General features: G+C 41.8%; 1 protein-coding gene across 3 annotated transcripts in view; it reads right to left on the reverse strand.

Moving 5' to 3' along the window:
- Positions 1–20,949, reverse strand: part of MAP4K3 (mitogen-activated protein kinase kinase kinase kinase 3) — a 363,843-nt gene that overhangs the window by 121,448 nt on the left and 221,446 nt on the right. For 2 of the 3 annotated variants that reach the window (XM_030195907.1, XM_030195905.1), the window contains exon 15: positions 20,343–20,405. The exons of the other annotated variant lie outside the window; for it this stretch is intronic. In XM_030195907.1, the coding sequence (XP_030051767.1) occupies positions 20,343–20,405 (63 nt within the window). The remainder of the gene's footprint in view (positions 1–20,342; positions 20,406–20,949) is intronic. 3 annotated transcript variants of the gene reach the window in all.

A 20,949-nucleotide genomic window follows, 5' to 3' on the forward strand; every position in this document is an offset into this window, starting at 1 on the left:
CAAATGGAGGTATCAAAATTGAAACTTGACTTTTTTTTTCCAATCCTGCATACTACTTTCATGTTTCAGGGCCTGATTTATGACAGCTTAGGAAGGATCTGATTTATATTTAAATTACAATATAATTCTTAATTTCCAAATCTGCTCAAAAGAATTGCAGAAGTTTATGGGCTATTTCTTGCCTGATCTATGTGAATCTTATAAAGGTCAGCCAAGGATAAACCTTTGTCTGCCTCATTAGGATTTGTACTTTTTACAGCTCAATTTTATTAAATTGGGTTCAAAGCTCGCCATTCACTTTTTAGAGTCTGATTAGTATGTTTTCATAGAAGGATAGCTGTGCAATTTACTGAAAGGCTCTTACCTGTATTTTTCTGTTATGTCTACATGTTACATACTTTTACACTCTAAACTTTGTGATGTAATTTTAGTGGCTGCATTCCTCCTTGATAAACCTGAGGGATCAGCTGTAATTTGCCAGTGAGGTTCATCAATACAGGATTTAACACAGTCCTGATGAACATTTGCAATAGCAGAGCTGGAAGGGAATGGATTCTCATCTGCAAATTATAGTTATTGTAGTAGAGACTTTTGTTTTGCTAATGTTGTTATTAGGGCAAGGAAATGTTTGTCTACTGAAGTACTTAATGTGTTTAGTTCATCACTCTCATTATATATATATATATATATATATATATATATATATATATATATATATATATATATATATCTATAGTGACAAGGCAAGCCCCAGAGATTCCCCAGTGAAGCAGTTGAGCCCAGAACTACGGGTCCCAGAAGTCCTTGCAAGAATGAGAGAAGAGAGTAGTCCTAAAAAAATGGAATGGATTCCCAGCCGCAGCAGGGGGAGCAATGGCTCGAGGCAAGGTGAGCCTGTTACTCCCTTCCCCACTAGAGGGAGAGGGAAGGATGAAGCTCAGTTTCCCTAGCTTCAACATCAGTATATAATTCCCCCCAGCTGTGAGAAGGGGAGAGCAGATTTCCTGGAGGCTCTCAGTCACCAAGAGAGAGGGGAGACGAATGGAGAGAGAGATTCCATGGAGTATGTGGCAGAAGGAAGTAGCCTGCCCCTAGAGCTGCCTAAGGGAGAGGAGCCAGCTACTATGGAGTGGGAGAATTCAAAGGTTGCCCTGCCCAGCACTTGAAGGCAGTGGAGGAGGCCACACCGGGCGTGGTGCTGAGAGGTGGGAGAAACTGCCAACCCTGCTCCTTAAAGGGTTTTCTCTGTGCTGTGAAAAGGCAGGTGATTTGTGGTATTGGTTTGATGTGCAAAGACTGTCCATGAAGTCGTTGGTGAGGCCCCATCTGGAGTATTGTGTTCAGTTTTGGAGGCCGTATCTTGCTAAGGATGTAAAAAGAATCGAAGCGGTGCAAAGAAAAGCTACGAGAATGGTATGGGATTTGCGTAACAAGACGTATGAGGAGAGACTTGCTGACCTGAACATGTATACCCTGGAGGAAAGGAGAAACAGGGGTGATATGATACAGACGTTCAAATATTTGAAAGGTATTAATCCGCAAACGAACCTTTTCCGGAGATACAAAGGCAGTAGAAGGAGAGGACATGAAATGAGATTGAAGGGGGGCAGACTCAAGAAAAATGTCCGGAAATATTTCTTCACGGAGAGAGTGGTGGATGCTTGGAATGCCCTCCCGCAGGAGTTGGTGGAGATGAAAACAGTAACAGAATTCAAACATGCGTGGGATAAACATAAAGGAATCCTGTTCAGAAGGAATGGATCCTCAGGAGCTTAACCGAGATTGGATAGCAGAGCCGGTAGTGGGAGGCGGGGCTGGAGGTTGGGAGGCGGGGATAGTGCTGGGCAGACTTATACGGTCTGTGCCAGAGCCAGTGGTGGGAGGCGGGACTGGAGGTTGGGAGGCAGGGATAGTGCTGGGCAGACTTATACGGTCTGTGCCAGAGCCGGTGGTGGGAGGCGGGGATAGTGCTGGACAGACTTATACGGTCTGTGCCAGAGCCGGTGGTGGGAGACAGGGATAGTGCTGGGCAGACTTATACGGTCTGTGCCAGAGCCGGTGGTGGGAGGCGGGGATAGTGCTGGGCAGACTTATATGGTCTGTGCCAGAGCCGGTGGTTGGGAGGCGGGGCTTGTGGTTGGAAGGCGGGGATAGTGCTGGGAAGACTTATACGGTCTGTGCCAGAGCCGGTGGTGGGAGGCGGGGATAGTGCTGGGCAGACTTATACGGTCTGTGCCCTGAAGAGCATAGGTACAAATCAAAGTAGGGTATACACAAAAAGTAGCACACATGAGTTGTCTTGTTGGGCTGACTGGATGGACCGTGCAGGTCTTTTTTTGCCGTCATCTACTATGTTACTATGTAAGATTTGTTCTGAACTGTTGTGCTATATTGGAAGTGTGCTGAACTCTTACTAAACCCTTCTGAAGGAGGGGTAAGGGAAAGCTAATGCCCTAATATAAGACCTGAGGTCTTGGGGAGCTGAGCGTTTGATGAGGGATTTTGGGACCTGGATTGCACCTTTTTTTCTTTTGAAGATTATCTTATGAGGACTGTACCTTTTTCTTTTGAAGACTATATTAAGAGGAATGTACCTTTTGTTTTGAAGAATATATTATGATTTTTGGTATGAAATTGCCTTGATAATAAAATACTTTGGCCCTGAGTCCCAGTATCAGCAGCATTCTGTCCTGGAACCCTGGAGGCTTACTGGCTCCACCCAAGAGGAGGAAGCGGACCCCCCCCCCCCCCCCCCTTACAATATCTCTCTCTTATATATATATATATCTCTGTATTATGACCCAAGGTAACAGATTCCAGAGAAATTGCCCCCAGGAAGAGTGAATCTAGATGAATGTTTACATTATGCAGTTCAGATCTTTTATGTACCTTGAATGAAAATGTTTTGTGCTGCTCCAAATAGAAAAGCACCTTTCTAGGTGACTGCCTAGTTTGCCCTAATTTGTATAAATTGCCTTCTCTTTCACCATATAGGAGATACACTGTTAGATTTCCTATTTGGGACCATTATCTGAGTGCAAGCTTTATCAATTTGTTTTATATTAACTGAATTTGAAAGATTTATTTGTAATTTGGGACCATTACTTGAGTGCAAGCTTTATCAATTTGTCTTATATTAACTGAATTTGAAAGATTTATTTGTTTTCTTTATTGTTTCAGCAACAAGAGGGATGCTTCTAAATAATCTCTCTATATAAAATGCACCTCCAACGTTCTATTGAAGCCTCACTTTTCCCAACGTTCTAAAAATGAGGCGGTGTAGATCGATGCTGCTCCATGAGTGTATGCCCCGCCCTCGCGTCACAACGTGATGACGTCGAGGGCGGAGCACTTACACTCAATGAATAGCATCGCCCACCCGTTCCTACGTGAAAAAAGGGACATCAGACGCATCGCTAATGCGAAGGAACAGCAAGAAAGGGAGGACTACCATCGCCCCGCCCTCGCGTCACAACGCGATGACAACGAGAGTAGAGCACTGACACTTGGGAGGAAGCGAGGGAGGAGAGCAGCATGAACGTCGGAGGGAGGGAGGGAGGCAGGCAGCCAGACTGAACGTCGGAAGGAGGGAGCCAGCCAGCCAGAACGTGGGAGGGATGGAGGCAGCTTGAACGAGGCAATGGCAGAGAGGGCCACAACCCTGAAAGGTGGAAGGAGGGAGGGGGGCACGACTCTGAAGCTGGGAGGGGGAGGGGAGGAAAAAAGGGGAGGGGATAGGGAAGACAGGGGAGCGGGAGACAGAGGGGGGGCCCTGCCGCACACATTCATTCTCACACACACACTCTCACAAAGACAGCCTCACTCTATGTCACAAGGCAGGCAGCCAGCCTGAACGTCGGAGGAAGGGAGGGAGGGAGACAGGCAGCCAGCCAGAACGTGGGTGGGAGGGAGGGAGGCAGGCAGCTTGAACGAGGCAGTGGGAGAGAGGGCCATGACCCTGAAGCTGGGAGGGGGATGGGAGGAAAAAGTGGAGGGAGAGGGGAAGGAAGGGAGAGAGGGAAGACAGGGGGGCAGGAGACTGAGGGAGGACAGGAGACAGAGGGGGGGCCCTGCCGCACACTCTCATTCTCTCTCACACACACACTCTCACACAGCCTCACTCTATGTCACAGACACACACACACGCCCATTCACTCTGTCTCTCTCTCTCTCACACAGTCACTCTCACACACATTCTCTCAATTATACACACTATGATGAAAACCTTGCTAGCGCCCGTTTCATTGGTCTCAGAAACAGGCCTTTTTTACTAGTATATATATATATATATTTTAGCTGCTCTTTGTAAACTGCTGGAATGTTATTCTCCCACTTTGTGTCCTTTATGAGCTTTGTTTTGTATAAATGGGAAAACAGTACACCTAACTGATTACTTGGTGCCCTAATCTTATTTGTTATACAAGCTATTAATTTGTTTTCTTAGGATAAGTATAGAACTTTATTTTCACTAATTTGCTCTATTGAAAATTGGGTGCTGATGTGATTTTCATTTTTCCCTAAATTGTTTTTCCATCAATGGCATGTGCCTGTCTAATGATTTTTAAGCAGAGGTTTGTTTGTAGCAGACCTGGTTACCCAGAAACCTACAATGGTAAAGATTTAAAATTATGTTTTGAATTGTATGGAGAAACCTTGTGTTGCAGTTGGAAGAAAGCTCAGTCCCTTTTTTGGGAAATTTTATGTAGAAGGTTACAGAGATGATCAAGCAAAATGCAAGTTGTGTGACCTGTTTCACAGCACATATTGTGAATAGTCATATAACAGGGATGACTGCTAGTATAACAAGCAGCGTATATAGAAAGGAAATTGCAAGTTGGCTAGGATGTATATGTAACGTGAATATATGTAGAAGTGTTTGAACAAGGATATGTATACGACTTAAGATATACTCTTTGGGTAAGGCAAGAATAACAATTGATTTATTGTATTGAGTCATGTTGCAGATTCAAAGCACTGTTATTTAATCTAGGTTGATACCCTCCAGAAGCAGCATGTTATCTCCCATGTGAAACCCTGTGTGAACTCTGCTGATTCACACTGACCACTGTCCATTCATCTGTCTGCCTATCACTGCAACAAAGTTTTTTTTTAAAGTGATACTGACTTGCCAACTTTCCAGCTGTGTACGTTTACAACAAACATATGGACTTTTTCTTACTATTTTTATTATTGCCTTATCTCCTGGCTTTGATTTTGGGTTACTGAAATGGTATAGTTTTATTTGTTTTATGTTTCACCTTTATCCTAGTCTCCTGTTCTTTCTCATAGGATTTCCCAATACTAGTTTACTTTCCAAATGTTAAATATCCATGGCTATCCCAGTATGTTTATGATAATGTATTGTAAAATTGGATTCTTACAACAAATTACTTTCTTATGCATTATTCTTGGTTATATATCCTATACTGTTTATTGTTAGCCACATGATTTATTGGGGTTGCTACTAATACTGAAATGAAAAATATCACCCAGTTTAGAATTTTACCCTGATGATATCACTAATAAGTTTAGTTTTGCATCTACTCTGTATACTCTGGGTGCTGAAAAAAAACTCACATTATATACCCATTCTCAACCTTTTTCTATCTTTTTGCTTAACACTACTAAAGCAACTGATTGTTCCATGTTTGTTAATGCTTCTGTTCGCATAAACAATGTCACTTATCCTGGTTTATTGTTTTAATTAATCCTGTTTCCTATGCAACTACTCCTATTTACCTTCCTCTTGGCTGGCACCTTCTTTGTGGAAGAATGGCCTTTTCTTATATTTCTGTAAATGCTTTAGGAGGCCCTTGTACCACTAGAAGGCTCACAATTGGTGCTTTTCTTCCTAGGCCTGTAACTTTTGCCCAGCATCGCTGGACTCGCTCTATATTTCTGTCTTTTGACTCTACCTGTGCTTCAGATGTGCATCTTCTTTCTAAAGGGGAATCTTTAGAACTTGCTGTTTTTCATGTTTTTCTTCTTGCCTTATTACTTTTTTTTTTAAAGCGCAATATGTTATCAGTTAAGTTATGGTGGTCCACGCTCCCTCTATGTCACCTTCTAAACCTCGGATGTAGAATGAACCTTTGCCCATTGTTATTTGCATGCCCACTCTGAATAAGATGACACTCGAGAAGAACCTCACTGTGGTGTGGCCCCTCTGCACGAGGGCCCACAAGAGGAAGATGTTTTGTATAGAGCTATCTGGTTTTGCAGAGATCAGCCAGCTTTGTATATATAACTTATTCCCTTATCTATAATCTACAGCTAGCCTGTGTCTTGTTGGCCTTTTCAGGGACAAGTTGATAGACAGGCTTGCTTGGCCTAAGTAATGGGCCACAAACTTTAACAAACCTCTGTTTGTTTCAAACAGGCTCTGAACATAATGCAGACACACTCTTTCAGTGAAGGACAAATATGAGTGTTAGATATTCAGGGAGATTTGGGGTTACAAAGGGCAAATGATGGATAACTGGGAAAAATACCAAAGAAGCAGAATTATGTGAAGGTGACCTTAGAGGTCAGAGTTGAAGAATACCAGATAGTAAGAGAGAAAATATAAGGCATTAACTGACTGGACAAAATTAAGCTTCAGAACTCTGACTAAGCTTTTCTTATTGCAGTTAGATCTAACGGCTTCCAAAGGAGAAAGAGAGAGAGAGAGATTAAGATTTTATTTTACTTATGCTGAAATTTAGACTGATATAAATAAGAATTCAATTTTCTGTAACACTGAGATTAAAGAATTCTTTTTTGTAATCATTTATTTATCCTAATAAATTTAAGATTATAAAAGAAAAAAAAAAACTAAACTCGAGTGTTTTTCCTTTGCCAGGCCACTCTAAATGAGATAAATTCCCACAAAAGGGATTATTCATCTTATTGCCTGGGATGATGAGGTGTCCTGGGCAGGAATATACACTTGCTTTTGTTCTTGTAAATATACAAAGGCCACTCGTATCATAGCTTTACAAGTTCACATTATACAATTAAAGCAAAATCTAACCCTTTATTTCCAACCCCCTCATGATCTCACTGCAGTATTTTGAATCAACTGAAATAATCAGATCTAGAGTTATAGTAGGTCCAGATAAATTCTATTATAATATTCCAGTGTCAACAAAATTTATGCCTGTAAGCCATTTTGAATGGACTTGGTTCCACAAATGATATATAAATGATGGTGGTGATGACAACTTTTTATAAATTCTTTGGTGATAAACCTGGCCCCAATTGACTTATGTGTAGAGACCCATTGTGGAGACTTGATTCTTGAATGTCAACTGGGAATCCAAGTACACCTCCTAGATTCCATACCACCTGACTAAATAGTATCTAGTGACCCTCAAGACTAACCTGAAACTATGGATGCAACTCCTGTTTGTCCACATATAATGACAAAGACAGTAAATCACTAATATGCCACAAAAGCCCCCCCCCCCCCAAAGAAAAATGGCCCAGAGCGGTTTACAACAATGGAAAAATACAATCATAATAATATCAAATCAGTAATTAACAGCAAGTTAACTAAAAATAAAATTGATAATTAACAACTAAAGTCTTTAGAGTTTTTACAGAAAAATAAATAATTAGAATTCAATCTAATCAAGAAAGGCAGGAAATTCCAAATAGGAATAGCAGTAACAGCAAATAAAAGATTAAGAATTCCTAGATAATGTACATCCTTAAAACTAGAAGGAATCTTCAACAAAGCCGACAAATGAGAAGAATGTCTCATCAAAGGAGTCCGTATCAAATTGACCACCAATTCTGAAGTAGAGCCATAAAACTTCTGAAAAATCACACAAACTGATTTAAACAAAATTTACGTTTGTATTGGAAGACAATGCAGCTTAGCCATAAAGAGTTCAACACTATCAAATATCTTGATTCTGTATATTAAGCAAACTGAAGTATTTTTGAATCAATTGAAGCATACACAAAAGCTTTTACACAAACCCAAATATAAAACATTACAATAGTCAAGATGTCTCTATAAAAATCAACATGCGGACAACCACAATAGAAGGGAAAGAAAACCTATAACAAACCCACAATAACAAAGAAACAACAACTAAAAAAATCCACATAACACCAAGCATAGATGTCCCACACCAAAAAATTCAAATGGGCTACATCAATGCCAGATCCATAGTAAACAAAACAACAATAGTAACAGATTGGATCACGTCAGAAAACCTTGATCTACTTTTCATCACTGAAACCTGGATCCATTATCAAAAGGACCCCATAATCCTAGATATCTGCCCCCCCCCCCCCCCCCAGGATACAAAATCACTCACTGGACCAGAAAGGAAAAGAGAGGCGGAGGCATAACATTAATCTATTGATCACAGTTTACCGTCGAAACCACCACCGAGTCCATAACACCTCAACTTGAAATTGCCTCAATCAGAATTCACAACAAAACCCTGCTTGATCACCTTAATTGTGTCTTGTTTTATCGACCACCAGGTAATTGGAACAATGGCCAGACAATCTTCACTGACTTCATTTCGAACACGTGTGCAACCAACACCAACATACTAATATTAGGAGACATCAACCTTCACCTAGAAGACCCAAACTCTACAAACGCACGAGAATGTAAGGAATTCCTCCACTCATTGGATCTCAGATGGCCACAAATGCAAGTAACCCATGTCAAAGGGCATACACTCGACCTTATCGCACATAAACTGTCAACAGACCAGAACCTAATAATAATAGATATCAAATGGACAGAAATACCATGGACCGATCACTACAAACTAAACCTATCCCTAAATTGGTGAAAGAAGGGCTCAAACCGCACACAAGAACACACAACCTACAGCACCAGAGGCCAAATAGACCTGAAAACATTCTGGCTACAAATATATAATAACGAATGGACAGTGCAAACGGACTCCACACACTATCTCACAGAATGGGATAAAAGATGCAGAAGTATACTAGACGAAATAGCACCCTTACAAACTAGAACCTCACGTAGGCATAACACTATACCATGGTTCAACGATGAACTGAAAACATTAAAAACACAATCCAGGAAACTCAAACGAGCATGGAAAAAGATAAATGACGAACACACACAATGTATGGAAACAGTTACAAAGAAAATACAAATACGCAATAAGACAAACCAAAAGGACATACTATAAACTTAAAATAGGGCCTGATCACAAAGACACGAAGAAACTATACCAACTCGTGAATAAACTACTAGACACTATGGCAGTCACCACAACCAATACAGATATTCCATCTGCAGACAAACTTGCTAAATATTTCAGTGAAAAAATTACAAACTTATGCAACACGCTACCTCAGGATAATACCGATATCGAAAACTTCATCAACAGTCTGGATCCAACCTCCGGAGAATACCCAGTTGACCGAACTTGGTCAAACTTCACTTCCCTTACTGCAGAAACAGTCACCCAGGCAATCAAAAGGTTTTCTAACACCCACTGTAAATTGGATACCTGCCCTAGCTACCTAATAAAATCCGCCCCTGACTGCTTCATAACTGACCTCACATCCCACCTAAACTACATGCTTCAACAAGGTCTCTTCCCTAAGGAAAATGGCAACATCCTACTCACCCCAATACCAAAAGACACCAAGAAAAATACAAACGAAATCACCAACTACCGACCAGTAGCATCTATCCCACTGGTAATCAAATAGATGGAAAGCATGATAACCAAGCAACTGACTGACTAAACAAATTCTCAATATTACATGAATCACAATCAGGATTTTGCCCCCCTCCATAGCACCAAAACAGTACTAATTACTCTCAGCGAAATTCAAGCAAGAAATAGCAACAGGTAAAAGCATACTTCTGCAATTCGACATGTCCAGTGCATTCGACATGGTAAACCATAATATGCTGCTAAGACTCCTCAACTACTTTGGGATCGGAGGAAATGGATCAAGGGTTTCCTAACCACTAGAACATATCAAGTGAAATCAAATTCAAACATATCATCACCATGGAAAGCAGACTGCGGAGTACCTCAAGGATCACCACTATCACTGATCCTCTTCAACCTAATGATGACTCCACTAGCTAAGTCTTTATCCGACCAAGGTCTTAACCCTTTCATCTATGCAGACGATGTCACAATATACATTCCTTACAAACACAATCCGTCAGAAATAACCAAGCTTGGCTTGAACATCATGGACTCATGGGCAAATGTATTTCAACTAAAACTCAACACAGAAAAAAACACACTGCTTCATCCTCTCATCCCAATATGTGAACAACCCCATAAATATAAACACCCCAGACTACACCCTCTCCATCTCAGACAGCCTGAAACTCCTCGGCGTTACAATCGACCGCAACCTAACACTAGAGAGCCACGTGAAATCCACAACTAAGAAAATGTTCCATTCAATGTGGAAACTCAAACACGTGAAACCATTCTTCCCAAGGGAAACATTCTGGAACCTAATACAATCAATGGTACTATGCCACCTAGATTACTGCAATGGAATTTATGCGGGATGCAAAGAACAAATCATAAAGAAACTTCAGACTGCTCAAAACATGGAAGCCAGGCTTATAATTGGAAAAACGCGATTTGATAGCGCCAAGCCCCTCCGTGAAAAACTGCACTGGCTCCCAATCAAAGAACGTATTGCTTTCAAAATCTGCACTCTGGTTCATAAGATTATCTACGGTGAGGCACCGGGATACATGACAGACCGCATCAACCTTCCAATCAGAAATACAACCGGATCAACACGAACACATCTAAACCTCCACTACCCAAGCTGCAAAGGACTCAAATACAAATCAACTTATGCATCCAGCTTTTCCTACACAAGCACACAACTATGGAACGCACTACCAAAAGCAGTGAAAACAACGTATAACCACCTAAACTTCCGGAAATCACTAAAAATTTACCTGTTCAAACAGGCATACCTTACCGACCCTACTTAAATACATGAACCCAGCAACACCACCAAACCAAAGAACGTAATTACCATAACGTAACTCTTCCTCTATACGATTCTCTAATATGTTTGTTCCACATGAAGCCCTATTCTACCATAACATCATTGTGTAACTGTTTAAACTGGAATTGGCGAACGCCTTTACGGTACTATGTAAGCCACATTGAGCCTGCAAATAGGTGGGAAAATGTGGGATACAAATGTAACAAATAAAATAAATAAATAAATAAAATCTATTACAACTACAGACTTATATCGCCTCAATTTGTTGAATCTACTATGATTCACAGAACGGCAATTAGCTGATTGGGGTGATTTACCTATATCACTAGCAGGTAGGATGTCTCATTCATTTGATAATTTTCCTTAGATGGCTCTATCTGCTGCAAACTCTGCTGCTGTAGCCGAAAGATCTAAGATGTATTAATTCACCATTTTCAAAATTTTGTTGGGCGAAACAGAAACCTAAATTGAAGTTTTTCTTATGAGAAAATGGGGATAGGGTGGGCTAGGTCTCCTAATTTGCGCCTTTATAATTACACGTCTATTAAGACACATGGAGGGCTCTGGCAAAGCTTGAAGAATGGTCCAGCAATTGACAACTCAGATTTAACGTTAAAAAATGCAGGGCCATACATATAGGAGGTGAACTACTTCTGTGTATGAAAGAAGAGCAAAACTTGGGAATGATTGTGTCTGATGATCTCAAGATGGCAAAACAGGTAGAAAAAGCGACAATGAAAGCCAGAAGGATGCTCGGGTGCATAAGGAGAGGAATGGCCAGCAGGAAAAAAAGAGGTGATTGTGCCCTTGTATAAGCCTCTGGTGAGGCCCTATTTAGAATACTGTGTGCAATACTGGAGACCGAACCAACCAAAAGATATAAACAGGATGGAGTCTGTCCAGAGGGTGGCTACAAAACTGGTCTGTGGTCTCTTTCATAATGCGTATGGGGACATACTTAAGACTCTCAATATGTACACTTTGAAAGAAAGGTGGGTGAGAGGTATGATAGAGACATTTAAATACTTCTGTGACATTAACATACAGGAGGTGAGCCTCTTTCAAATGAAGGAAAACTCTGGAATGAGAGGGCATAAGATGAAGTTAAGAAGCTTTAGGCTCAGGAGTAATCTAAAGAAATACATTTTCACAGAAAGGGTGGTGGATGCGTGAAATCACCTCCTGGTGGAGGTGGTGGAGACAAGAATTGTACCTGAATTTAAGAACGCAGGGGACAGGCATGTGGGATCTCTTAGGGAAAGGAGGAGATAGTGGTTCAGATGGATGGGCAGACTAGATGGGCCATTTGGTTCTTATCTGCTGTCATGTTTCTACAAGTCCTCACAGATAGGTGTCACTGATGGAATCATGTGCAGGAAAGCTTCTCTAGCTTTTGATAAGCCTACCACAGGTACATGCCACTTCCCTCCATCTGCTGCTGAACAGGAAATGCCTCAGTCTTTGTCACTGCTGAGACTAGAATACAACTCTGTGAAGAGGTGGGAAGGTATGTCAGGACATGTAGTCTGCTAACCATGGAGGATACCTGCCCCAGATAACTAACTATGGTTTTATCTGTGGAAAAGCAGAATGACAAGATCTCAGAGATGGGTCTGCGTAGCTACAGGTTGCCTTTAGCAGACAAAAAAAATCATGAATATGCCACAAAAGGCAGATAACATATTTTTGGTGGCAACCAGACTTTTTTTTTTTTTTTAGAATAAAGCCTTGAAATTAATAAATACGCCTGGGGAAGATGTAGTTGGATTCAAATCCTTAAACAGATACTGGAAGACAGCCTGGACTAACCTGTCATGTCAAAAGTACATTTCTTCTGGCCTTTCTGAATACAAAGAACTCTATTTGAATTTTACCCACACCCTTTTCTTAATCTCGTTTCCCATCTAGTTCTGCCTAATTATGCTCTCACCTATCCACCCTTAATTATTTGTTTGTCCTTGAGATAGTCTACAGCGCTGCGTACGTCTAGTAGCGCTTCAGAGATGATAAGTAGTAGTAGTAGTAAATCCCTGGTTACTCACTGCACATGTATTAATTTGCTTCTTGAACTTATTGTAATTTGTATTATATTCTCTACTTTATTCACTTTATTGTTTGTCTCTAAGCCACATTGAACTTGAGTCTATTTTGGGCTAATGTGGGGTATAAATGTCATGAATAAATAAATTAGTGGTGGCGGTGTTGGGTCCCCTGGGAAACAGTGATCATAGCATGATCAAGTTTGAGCTACTATCTGGGATGAACCCGAAAAGGAAATCTTCTATAGCTGCATTTAATTTTTGAAAGGGTGACTATAATAAAATGAGGAAATGGTAAAAAAGAAACTAAAAGGTTCGGCTGCAAAGGTTAGGATACTAAATCAGCGTGGACGTTATTCAAAAATACCATCTTTGAAGCCCAGTCCAGATGCATTCCATGTATTTGCAAAGATGGAAAGAAGAGAAAACGTCAGCCATGGTGGTTAAAAGGTGATTTAGAAGAGGCCATTACATCCAAAAGATTGAAAGACAAAGAATGGAAAAAGGACCCAAATGAAGAAAATAAGAAGCAACATAAGCACTGAAAGGTCAGATGCAAAGCATTAATAGACAAGGCTAAAAGAGAATAATGAAGAGAAACTTGCCGCAGAGGCTAAAATTCATAGTAACAACTTTTTCAGGTACATCAGAAGCAGGAAGCCTGCAAGGGAATACGTGGGACCATTCGATCACGAAGGAACAAAAGGGGCGCTCAGGGAGGACAAGGCTATAGTGGAAAAACAGAATGAATTATTTGCTTCGGTCTTTACGGAAGAAGATGTAAGACATCTACCTGTACCAGAAATGGTTTTCAAGGGTGACCATGCGGAGGAACTGAAAGAAATATCAGTGCACTGAGCCAAATTGACAAATTAAAGAGTAATAATTCAACTGGACCGGATGGCACACATCCAAGGGTACTCAAAGAACTCAAGCATCCAGGAAATTACAGTCCGGTAAGCCCGACGTAAGTGCCAGAAAAAAAATTGTGGAAACTATTATAAAGAAAACAATTACAGAATACATAGACAAACATGGTTTAATGGGACAGAGTCAGCGTGGGTTCAGGCAAGGGAAGTCTTGCCTCACCAATTTGCATCATTTTTTGAAGGCATGAATAAACATGCAGATAAAGGTGAGCTGGTTCATATACTGTATCTAGATTTTCAGAAAGCTTTTGATAAGGTTCCTCATGAGAGACTCCTGAGAAAATTAAAGAGTCATGGGATAGGAGGCAAGCTTCAAGGTGTGGATTAGGAAATGGACAGAAAACAGAGGGTAGGGTTAAATGGTTATTTCTCTCAATGGAGGCGGGTGAACAGTGGAGTGCTGCAGGAATTTGTACTGGGTCGGGTTCTATTTAACATATTTACAAATGATATGGAAATCAGGACGACGAGTGAGGTTATCAAATTTGCAGATGATACAAAACTATTCAAGGCTGTTAAAACACGTGCGGACTGTAAAAAAAAACTGTACAGAGGAAATGCTCTCTAGGCAGCAGTCATGCTGTTTAGAGTGAGGAGTCCGAGGTTTGTGACCCCACTGCTGCCTTGGGTGTAGGCATTGGGGTGTGGTCCTTTGAGATGGAGGAGGCGGAGAAGTACAAGTGTAATGACTCTTAGATATATAGTAACTAGCCGTTGAGCCCGTGAAAACGGGCTACTTTTGGAATGGGGGGGGGGGGGGGTTTCTGAGCCCCCCCCCCCCCCCCCCCCCCGGAGTCACTGCTACCGCCCCTCCACCCAGCCCGAGCAGCACTGTAAACTTACATCAGCACGCAACAGCAGGCACATCAGCAAAGCTGCCGTCGGGGCGGGCTTCCTTCTCTGCCTGTGTCCCGCCCTCGTGTGACGTAATGTCGGCGAGGGCGGGACAAAGGCAGAAAAGGAAGCCTGACGGCAGCTTTGCTGATGTGCCTGCTGCTGCGTGCTGATGTAAGTTCACAGTGCTCGGGCCAGATGGAGGGGCGGCAGCAACTCGGGGGGAGGGGGAGCGGTTCTGACGTCTGCAGCATGCCAGTAGAGACTTCCCTCTCTGTCCCGCCCCCATCATCACGTATTGAAGCGGGGGCGGGGCAGAGAGGGACGTCTCTACTGCGCATTTGTGAGTGAGTACGGTCACTCGCCGTTTATATGTTTGATTGGCACATCAAAATCCTTCTGCAAATCTTCTAGAAGAAGAGGAAGAAGTCTGTGGTCTACATAGAGTTTTTATAGTATCTGTACATTCTTTTAATTAGGTCAGCCACTTCCTCTACTTCGTCACCAAATAAATTATATGCACAACATGGGATGTCCGCTAGATGCTCCTCGATAATGGCTTCGAGGCTGGAAACACTGAGCCAGGAAAGAGACTGCATTGTTACTCCTAACGCAGAAATGCATAAAGAGACATCAAAGGCTTGTCCTGCCAGAGATTTACGACAATCTATAAGTTTTCTGTGAAGCTTCGGAACTCATCAGCCTTCTCAAGGGGAAGGAATTCTGCCAAGGAGACAGTACTATTAGAGATTTCAAGTAAATTTTGCCAAAAGAGTCAAATGTTTTAGCTTCTCTGCCTGGAGGAGCAGAACCATGAGATCTTGTACTGCAAGTACATTTTAAAGTAAATTCCACAACTAAGGAATGGTGAGGTAACTGCATTTTTTCAAATCCAGTGCATTTATGTATCCTGTACATTGTATCAATTTTCTTTGGAGCAACTTGAATTGTCGGTGGAATCTCCCAGTTTTTGACCAGAGTATTTTTTTTTTTTAATAATTGTATGAAGTGGAACAGTGATTCCTTCTCTAGGAGGAAAGTCAATCTAGAACTTCAAATAGCTCTGAACGAGGTTCCTACTCTGTCTCCAATTTGAAAAGTATAGCTTCGGCCATCTCACAGACAAAGTCAGGGAAGGATATACTTTCCAGAGGAGATTTACGTCTCTCAGGTGGCAGAGAAGGATCACATGGGATGCTTTGGGATTCCTCAGCTGAGAGTTCCTGTGGGTCCTGATCCGTCTCCCAGGAGAGCTGAGTCTACCTCTTCAAAGTACTGGTCTTGGGAAGCATGTGGAAAAGAGTGTTGACTACAGTGTTGGCTCTGTGACAAGGTGCACGAGGCAGATGAGTCTCCGGGGTTGGAGAAAGTTCCTCTGCCAATGTTGACGCATGCATCAGTTGGGTTCATGCTGCCCTTGACGATCGATAGCCCTGACAACTCCCTGAGCAAAGCCCAGATTTCCTCCTGCAGAGTAGGTATTAGTACCAGCTGAGAAATGGTGTAGAAATAGCCTGAGTTATAGTTGAAATTAGTTGAAGCAGAGCAGTCATTGCGGCATGGACGCTTATTGTGCATCGATGATGTTGATGCAGGGGAGGTGTTAAGAGTGCCTGGAGGGAGAACAATGGTGATGCTTAAGTTTTTTTACACTGTAGGTTCCTCAGTGTACGCAGCACCGAGAAAGAAGATGTAGAGTCCTTATGAGGACACAGTACTGAGTCTAATGCCGGCCTCTCTCGATGTTGCACCCCAGATGTCGTCATCAATGCCGCCGCAGGTTCCGCATCAAGTGCTAAATTACCTGCCATGCTCGATGCAGATGCAGAACCAAAAATGTTTTCATGCTGGACTCTGTGGGCTTTAAGGGTCCTCACTTGCATGTGCAAGCAGAGGCTACAACTTATGTCCTGGTGCTCCAAAACCAAGTGCTGAACACACCAGTTATGGGGGTCTGTGGCTGAGATAGTCCTATTGCATCCAGCACACTTCTTAAAGCCTCTTGGCACTCTCATTGAAATGGAGGAAAAAAATGACAGTCACAAGGTGGAAAAGCTCTATGGCCCAGGGAGCTTGAGTAGTTGTGTACCCGAAAATGGTTGATGCATACTTGGCAAAAGAAGGGCTCAATGGCTCCAAAGACTGAAAATATTAAAAAATGAATTGAAACAAAAAGAAAAAAAATGAAGAAAAAAATATCCTTATAAAGGGAAGGCACCAAAAGGCAAAAGTTTAAGGTGCTGAGGAGAGACTAGAAAATCAACCTCTCTACTCTGTGGGAAAAGGATAGACTGCTGGTCCTACGCTCAAGCACTGAGCAGGAAGGCACCTGCACATACAAGTTTACTAAATTCTCTTTGTCTAATATTATATTTTCTTTAAAGATCAGAAACCATTCAGTGTGACCTATATATGCAGTAACAGGGGAAATGTGTGTGTGTGTGTGGGGGGGGGGGGGGGGGGGGGGGGTCAAAATTTGTTCAAATCACTGTAAAACATCAGCATTGGAGAATTCCCTAGTTTTTATAAGTCCTTCTTAAGAAAAGTTTCAGAAGAGGAGGGAATGACATTTGTCTCAGCCAAAAGGCTGCTATAAGGATCATTGTTCCTTATCCCCATGAGTTTCAGGAGAGTCTTTGCTATTAGGGGGTAAGAGAGGCTATGCATACAGTAGCTGACAGGCTTAACAGACTTGTCATGGTATATGATGAATCCTAGCTCCTTCCTGAGATGCGATTCTGAATAGCTAATTGTCCAGATAGGGATATACTGCTACTATGGCAAAGCTTTTTGTGAATATCCAAGGAGCTGATATAAGACTAAAAGGCAGAACAGTACTAAAAATGTTGGGATGTATCTGTCTGGATACATCTATCTCTCCCAGTGAGCTTCTTCAGGGGACTAAGTGCTTCAAGACTGAAATCATATACACGCCACTCTTCCAAGATGGCGTTTCACCGGCTATGTGATGCTGAAGATGAAACGCCATCTTGGAAGAGTGGTGTGTATATGATTTCAGTCTTGAAGTACTTAATCCCCTGAAGAACCTCGATGGGAGAGTGAACGGAGAGCTCCGTTGGTGTGAACTTTAAGCTAAGTGCCGTTTACACAAGTAAAGATGAGTACTTAAACTATGACAGTGCTAACAACTTAAGATGCAAGAACAGTAAGCTAAGTGCTGGTACTGAATTAAAGATATACATATATTTGCGATATCTATCTAAGATAAGAAGAAAGAATTGAAAAAATTAAAATAATTTTAAAATGACAGGAGGTTTTTTGGCCAATGATATAATCAGAGTCCAATATGAAGCTGGCATTAAGTTTTCATTGCTTTGCTGCTAGCAGGGACATTTGAGGTATTTTCTCCTTTCCAGTAATAAAGGTAAATAGAACATTGTGGCAGAGGCATGATCAAAAATTGTTTTTCTTATTATTATTGTGTCTTTTAGCATTCTCAACATATGATCATTAATGCAGTATTTTTTTGTAAAGTGCTGTTCCATAGAAGTGACATCCTGGTTGGCATTGGAATATTTAATATTATATCTATGTAAATTGAGTCTCATCTTTAGTATTTGGCTTGTATCTACAATATAGCACATCTTTCTTGAGATGGGGTTAGATCTGAAAGGACTCCAGAAGATTCCTCCTTCAGAAAGTAATGAGGGCCCTCTTTTGAGTCCCATGAGTGGTCCCAATCAGACTCCTCACAGATTGAACAGAATGAGTCTGTTCCTGCACTGGCTCAGTGATACATGTCCATATCCCGAAGGGCGCTGAGGTACAGCCCCTACCCTCAGACACCAGGGAAGCTTCCCTCTCTTGATTTTGAGAGCGATACTGCATGGATCAACATAAACATCAACAGCTGTCGGAGCACTGGAGTCGAATACGCTACACAGGCAAGGTAGGAGTCTCAGGAAGAAGCTGGGGCTGAGCCGCAGCTGACACAAGCGCTCTCGATGCCTGCGATGTGTACAGCTGTTGTATCTGAGCCAGCTCCTCCCTGATCATGGCTTGGTAGCACTCATCGAAGGTAGGTATGCCAAAGGCTGGGGAGCTGGGACAGTCTGCAAAGGAGCTGGTACCGAACCGGAAGCAGGAACCTGGCTGCCTGGAGAATGGAACACTGGCACCTCCATCAAGGATGGGGAGCATTCCTCTTGGTGCTGGTGCTTCTCAGGTACTGGCAATACTGATGTCCTGGAGCTCCCCGCACTATGAATCAAAGTGGACTGATGCCTGTATATTTTGGGCTTCCCCAACGCTAAGCATCGCTATCCTTCAGTGCTAACGAGGATGGCCTTGAACCCGTATAAGTATTTGATGTTACATCTGATGTTGACCGGTGCTGGGGCCAACTATCGGCACCCGATTTCGAGGTAGGTAGAGACTTCCTTGATGCCGGTGCACCCCCAGTGGTAGCTGATGTCTGGGCAGCCATCGATGTCAATGGATCGGTCTTTGAGGAGCCAAAAGCCTCTCCTGCTGGACCTGACAAGCTCTCTGTATCCACAACTGCAGGTACATCACCTAAATCACCCGATTACAATATGTTTATTTTTCGATTGTAATATTCCTGGGTATGCCCAGTCTCTTTGACATGTAAGCCACACTGAAATCATGAGGTATGTATGGGATATAAGTGTCCTGTAATGTAATGTAATGGGCACACGTCTTGAAGCCACTGGGGGTCTTTTTTGACATCAAGAAAAGAATTGCGGCTAGATTAAATTCCTCAATTTGGACTACAAAAGGGGCAGAGCCCACATCTAGGTATGTACTCAGGCCTAAGCGAGCCTATCAAGCTGTGAAAAAGAAAGAAAGGGGGGGGGGGGGGCGAAACACTATGAACTAAGAGGAAAAATAACAGAAAGTAAAATTAAAGATAAAAATGACAAAATGAGGGGAAAACACCCGAAGACAGGAAGGCACTGTAAAAACAGAGAAAAAAGGGCTAATGGGAGTGTCCTCCCTGCTCTGTGTAAATACAAAGACTAAGGGACCCTCATTCAAGTGTCTGACGGAAAGGTACCCACAAAAGTGTGGTGGGACACTACTACAATTTTCTTGCGACATCTACATGCTACTCGGCGTCTGAACCGGGCTCCATTGGATGACATTACCCTACATGTAAGAATACAACTGGGCCTGCTTGTCCTCAGAGAAAGTTAATATCAATGGCACTACAAAATAAATTATAGGGCATGATTCAGCAAAAGCCACTCCAAAGCATCACCACTTCAAATTAACTTCTGATCTTGCAATTACCAACAGGTATCAAACTGTTATACAGAGTCTTCCCTTTGTTAAAAAAAAAAATACACAAATGGAAACACAGACACAATCTAATCAATGTCTTATGCTTGGTATCTATCTATATAGCAATAGCTATGCACCAAGCTACAAACATATCAGCTATTTAAAACACAGCATGCAGAGACAAAAGTTTCTACTAGCAAAGGACAAAGTAACACAATGCTAAAAAGTTTAAAAAGAAGAAAACCACAAAAGTCAACGCTTACAAAGAAAATCAGAAGGTGAAAAATACCAGATTAGATCTTGCAGTGTAGTATATTTCTTCTGCACTGTCCAAAAAATCGTCACTGTCGAGCTGTTCAGCAGACAGAGACCAAGAAACTCGTTATTTACATTAAGACTCCTAGTCACAGATATACAAAGGGAAATGTACATGAGAGGACTAGTCTTTAGAAGAAATATAGGTTGTTTAAACAAGAACAAAGTTAAACATAAGATGAGCAGTTTTACAAAGAAAAAATTTTCATTTCATACCTTGTCATATTGTCACTATTGTTAGTACAGATCATTTAAAAAGTGCCACTATTTGAAAATCAGCAAAATCGCAAAATAAAACTGACAATGTATTTTTATCACTTCCATAAAATAATATACCTGTTTGATAGAAAGTGATATATAATCATTACACTGATATCCACATAATAGTTTTAAGACATGATTTGTAATCACCTGTTGAAAACAATGTGCATTTGTTCAAGTGACACTAACTGGTGAGCAACACATTTAGGGGGTCTTTCACAAAGGTGCAGTAGCATTCTAGTGAGTGCTGATTAGCACATGCTAAATGTTAGAGATGCACGGCCCTTCATGCAACCGTCGGCAAGAATGAACGGACTGAA

This window comes from Microcaecilia unicolor, chromosome 3 (assembly GCF_901765095.1).
Source record: "Microcaecilia unicolor chromosome 3, aMicUni1.1, whole genome shotgun sequence".
NCBI classification, from domain to species: domain Eukaryota; kingdom Metazoa; phylum Chordata; class Amphibia; order Gymnophiona; family Siphonopidae; genus Microcaecilia; species Microcaecilia unicolor.